Raw genomic sequence first — 5,953 nt, forward strand, 5'->3', positions numbered from 1 at the left:
AAAAGCCTTTGAAACACTTGCTATGGTAGCAATGATGCAAAGGATCATATAAGAAGCTGTGGCCAGGCCTCTGGGGATACCCCACCCCGTGACACATCACGTTGTCTCAGATACCCCTACTGTGTCCTCCTTCCAGGGGATTTACGGTCCCTGTTTTATTGATGTACCATGACATATCCCTGCAGCGACAGGCCCACCTGCCAAACAGAGGCCTTACGATTAGGACTTGAGTATAGAGGCTCAGCGGAACCAACAGCACACGGCCAGCTGGGTTTCCGGGGGTTTCTTTCGTTGATACATTCAATCTTTTTCTTCCCCTCTTTCTTTTCTTTATGGTGTGACGTTTTCTTCTTTTCATTGTTTTCAGTACACTGCAACATTCAGTGGGAGACACTTGAAACGCCTTAAGATAAAACACATTCAATTGCTAAAACTCTCCCAGTGACTCTGTCCTCCCTACTAGCTTTAGTAAGAGTAAGAAATGAGATCAAGGCCTGATCAAAACAGCCCAAGGGGAGAGGGTTTTCCAGGCATCTTTGAAGGAGGAAGTCTCTTCTTTAACTGCTTCAATTTAATGACAAACAACAGGGTAACCACTTCTTTTCCTTTTCCTTTTCCTTTTTCCTTTTTCCTATCTCCTTTCCTTTCCTTTCCTTTCCTTTCCTTTGCCTCTTTTTCCTTTTTGATTAGTTCTACAGCTCCCACACTTTTTCAGACTGTTGAGATTCTACCATTTTGTTAGCTGTAGAGACTCTAGGCTGAGGAGATTTTGGATCAAGATGGTTCAATATTTTCACACACTGATGTAGTCTCTCTGTTCAAAACAGGGGAAGAAAAGCTATACATAACCTATGAAAATAAAATAACAACATAGCTGAGCTCAATAACAAGACTTCTATGTTTGTGGCCCAGACACAGAGGGAAACTGACATTCAGGGCTGAAGCCGCAGCCTTGCTGGGTTCTGGGCCACAGGCATGGGCAGTGTGGGAATGGGACGAGAGAAACTGAATATCCCATGTCAGCTGGGGCTGAGAGCCAGACTCACTTTTGCAATTAGATGTCAGAGTGGTACCTCACTGGTTTTGAAAAAACCCAACTGACCTTTTGGCCCAGGACTGGGCTTATAAACAGCTGTCCCCTTGGAGAGACTGGAGGACACAGGCACAGGCTTTAGACCACAGGTTGACCTAAATCCCCTGCAGGCTTGAGAATAATCCATTATATCCCCATTGGCACTTTGGGATGGGGTCTGGGGGTGGGATGGGAAAAGACAACCACACAACCGTTAGACAGGTAGAAGCAAATGGTAGCAGGTGTATGTGTGTGGCTGGGGTGAGGAAAGTGAGAGAAATGAAACCAAAACACATCACACTGAAAATAACTGTACTGAGGGACTCCATCTGTCTCGTGCCACTTTCCTGAGCCTTGCGGGACTGGCTCACAATGGATCCCAGGCGTCTGTTGTCCCTCGTTGCTATCTGTAAGGAATAAACCCGCCTAGTGTAACGTGTTGCGTGTGTGAGTGTTGTGCCTCGCTGGCCTCAGACAAACTGGTAACCAGGGCACAGTGAACTTGCTTCGTTAAACTGACCCGGCGAGCAAGGTCCGGCCCTACAGAGCCAGGGCTCATGGCCAAAGCGGGAGGGCGCTGCCTCCCAGGATCTGGTGGAGAAAGAGGGGTGATGAGAGGGACTTAAGTACCCAGCCCCCAACATCTGTGATTTACAAATAGGGCAGCAGCGCTAGATCCCTTGGTTGTCGGGCACTTATGTGATCTTTCATTCCTGGGGCTGCAGAGCTCAGGAAGTGGGTCCTCAGGGGGACCCTCAGGCGCCTGAGAGGGAACGGGAAAGAGGTGCTCAGACAGCTGCTGAGGCGCGTGAGCAGAAGCCACGGCACAGCGCAGCCGGCGCAGGGAGGGAGGCTGCTGTCCCAGGCGCAGACGTGGAGAAAGTTCAGAGAAGCCTCATGCAGCCTGGTTGGTGTGTCTCGGGCTGAATGGCACAGTCAGCATGGGGCCAAGGTCTCCGGGTCCCCATCGGAGGCTCTTATACTGCTGTCAAGATAGAGGGGCAAGATTGGGGAATTCTGACTTTCATGAGGTTCTTGAATACTGGAATCCATATGACAATATTTCCAGGTTCCCTTAGGGCAGCGGTTCCCAACCTTTTTGACACCAGGGACCGGTTTCGTGGAAGAGTTTTTCCATGGACCGGGGGTGGGGATGGGTCGCCGCCTCAGCTCCACCTCAGATCAGCAGGCGTCGGATTCTCCTGGATCCCGCGCAGGTGCAGTTTGCAGCGGGGCTCGGGGCTCCTACAGGGTCTGGTGCCATCGCTGACCCGACGAGGGGCGGGGTTCGGGCTGTGACGATGGAGCGATGCGGAGTGGCTGTGGGTGCAGGGGGGGCTTCGGTTGCTTGACCACCACTTGCCTCCTGCTGCGCGGTCCGGTCCACGGCCCGGGGGCTGGGGACCGCAGCCTTAGGGGAAAGACTAAACTGGTGATACTGGGAGATCTGAGGACAAGCAAGGTGACCCATGGTGCTTATTTGCCTTGTGGGTGGGGCCCTCTGGGCCGTTTTGGGTGCTGGAGCCATGCTTCCCGCCACTGAGTGCATTATGAGCACTGATACTTTACTACCTGTGGCATAGAACATCACTGCTACCTGGGAGGATGTGGCCCCTCACAGTTAAGAATTTATTTGAGCCGTAACAGTCGGGCATATCCACTTTTGCTGGCCACGTAAGCTTCCCAAGCCCAGTGGGTTACTGCAGTACTATATATGAAGCAGTACTACATATGAAGTAGAAAAAAGGTATTAACTTGGTTAAATTTGTATCATTAAGTGTTCAACTTGAGACACAGAACCAGTAAAAGACAAATATTAAGAAATTAATTTCAAGGAATTTCCTTACATGATTACGGGGGCTTGCAAGGCAGTCCAAAATTCATGGGCTAGCCCATCAGAGGGGGTGGGCTGGGACTCTCAGGTATGGGCGGAAGCTCCTGTTCACAGATGGAATCTCTCTTTTTCAAGAGAAGCCCCAGCTCTGCTCTGAAGGTCTTCCGCCTGATTGAATGAGGCCCACCCAAATTATCTAGGATTATCTCCCTAATTTAAAATCAACTGATTATGACTCTAATCACCTCTGTAAAATACTTCACAGCAACACCTATAGTAGCGCTTGATTGAATAAACAAAGACTACAGCCTAGTCAAATTGACTCTTAAAATAGACTATCACAAACGGCGACAAACTTTTACATAAATCTGAGAACTGAAATCTTTATAATATTTAGTCTTTCCATGCAAGGTCATGGTGAAGTTTAATTAAAATTTTTCTTTAATTCTTTTGCCCTGGATTGTAGGAATTAAGTATTTGCCCATATTCTAACTTTTTATATTGGTAAATAATATGAGTATAATAATCATGGTTATCTCATACTGACCACTTACCATGTGTCAGATCTGCACTGTACATTGCTTTATCTATTCTTCAAATCAAAACAAATGACACTTTTATGAGGTAGGGCATAGAAGGCTAAGATATGTTATTCACTTTAGGATCTCTCATGTTTCTGCAAATGGTCACTTTTTATGTCTATGTTGTTCTGGGATGAGCTTGAATGTGTTGAAACAGTATTTGGGGTTGCAGTTGCTTACTGAGGCCATGTAGATGGTTTGTTTCAGTCTGGTCAATTGAATCATCTGGTTATATATTCAGTTCACTGGCTGAGGTTTTGACGCGGTTTTGATGAGGTTCATGATAGTCTAGTCGTCTATCTTTATTCTAGGATGAAACATGAAATGCCATGCAGTTAAGCACCATATATCTTCCATCACAGTAGCTTGCCTTCTGAGTCCACGCTAGGTGAGACCAGGCTAACACCGTGTTACTGTGCTCACACCAGGAGTGGAGTCCCCGGATTCGTTTGGACTCTGACCAGTTGCAGGACTACATTTGTTCTTTCCGCATGTGGCTGAATAGATTGTGTAAAAGCTTCTCATTAGGAAAATTCCAGTGATGACTGAGAAATAACTTCCGTAAACTAAAAACTAAATAACAAAAAAGAAGAGAAAGAGATTGTAATGAATCACACGAAAATGGATATTTGACACCGAAGGTATATGATGCTTTACTCCTAGCTGAGAGATCTTGAGCAGGTCACTGATTTTGGGTCTCAGTTTTCTAATTTGTAAAATTAGAATAATAACAACAGCTACTCATATTTATTGTAAGGGTTAAATGAGTTATCCATATAAAGCATATAGAAGAGTATCTAGATGGTAAAAGTTCAATAAATTTTACCTGTTTCTGTAGTCCTGAAACTCTCCAAATATATATACTTACATAGTATATATTTTTGTATGGTATATATGGTATATATAGTTATATATATATTTATAGTATATATACTATTTAATAATATATTTATATATATACTAATTTCTTTCTTGCTTTTTTTCATTTTCACATTTAGTATATCAGATTGAGAATTTATTTTTTTTCCCTAGAATATATCTGAAAAAAATTGCACAGTGTACCTATCCAGAAATGTTAAAATTATATTAACGTGTCTAAACGTCTAGAGTTCTTACATGTTCCTAATGAAATAATTGAATCTTTAATTATTTTAACGACTCTCTTTATATCTCTAGATTGAGGTCTTAATTATATTTTATCTTTTAAAAAATTTAACTATAAATTATAAGTAGACCAAATTTGACTAGAAACTCCAAAAGGCTGGATGTACTGTGTCTGGCTAGTAGGGGAACATCTGCACCTTTCTGATTTAATTAAAAGTGAGATTTATAAATCACATAAAATCTTAAGAATTAAGAGTAGAAAAACAAAGGATTCATAAAAAGCATAACCACAAAACCACCATGGCACATAAAAAAAATGAACAATTCCTTAATATCACCTAGTCAGCATCCCAATTTTCCTGATTGTCTCATAATATTTTTAATTTCTTTGTAAGTATCAGGATTCAAAGAAGATCCACACATCGCCATGGATTCACAGATATCTTAAAACACTGTTGGTTTCTCTTTCTTTTCCCCTTGAATTTTATTTTGAAAGAAACTAGAGAATCTCCAAGATTCTGGTGTTTTTTGGTTATATTTGTAGATATCATTTAATGAGTTCTGTCTGCTTGTTTCCTGTAAATTGGCAGTTCAATCTAGGAGTTCATTTATTATTTTAGTAATAATTGACATATTCATATTTTTTTTTACCATTCTATTTTTCTTGCTCCTTAAATTTCCCCCTCATTTCTTGAATTCTGATGCGTTATTTTTTTCCATATTATGTATTTTATTCCTCCTTTCTGTATGGAAATTGCATAATCTATTTCTAAATTTTTAGTAATTACACTTGAAATGTTAACATCTTAAATAAACAAAGCAGTGGTGCATGAAGGGTGGTGGTGGGAATGGTCTGCCCTGGGCACAGGCAGTAGGGGGACAATTATCTCTAGTTAAGTTAAAAGCATTAGTAAAACTGATGAAGCGTCTGTCTGCATTTTATTATTGCCGTACACCAGCAATTCTAAACAACGATAGTGGTAAAGTATGCCTCCTGCCAGATGGCCTGCTATCCCTCACTGCTTGGTATGCCACCCTACTAATTTTCACCTCCTCCAGAACACTACAGAAATCTTTAGTTTTGAACATTCCTCTGACTTGTATATTATTGTCGAGTATTTTATCTTTTTATAAACTCCTCAAGATAGAAAACGTAAGTATTACCGTTTTACATGGACAGTATTTGTTTAGATTTACTCACATATTTTCCTTTTTTTTTCCCCTACATTCCCTCTTGCATCATATTCCTTCCTTTTGGGGTAATTTTCCTCCTTCCTCAAATGCATCCTTTAGAAATAAACCCTTTTGTAAGCATCTGTTGGTGATCACACCCTCCATTTCTGTTTGTCTGAAAAAGCCTTT

General features: G+C 42.1%; 1 protein-coding gene across 1 annotated transcript in view; it reads right to left on the minus strand.

Annotated features, from left to right (window-relative positions):
* Positions 1-3,222: 3,222 nt before the first annotated feature.
* The window catches only part of LOC105808760 (thiamine transporter 2-like), a 54,289-nt gene continuing 51,558 nt past the window's right edge, over positions 3,223-5,953 (minus strand). The window contains exon 6 of the mRNA XM_012642491.1: positions 3,223-4,060. Coding sequence (XP_012497945.1) covers positions 3,887-4,060 — 174 coding nt within the window. The 3' untranslated portion in view covers positions 3,223-3,886. The remainder of the gene's footprint in view (positions 4,061-5,953) is intronic.

This window comes from Propithecus coquereli, unplaced genomic scaffold (genome assembly GCF_000956105.1).
Source record: "Propithecus coquereli isolate 6110/MARCELLA unplaced genomic scaffold, Pcoq_1.0 Scaffold18, whole genome shotgun sequence".
NCBI lineage: Eukaryota > Metazoa > Chordata > Mammalia > Primates > Indriidae > Propithecus > Propithecus coquereli.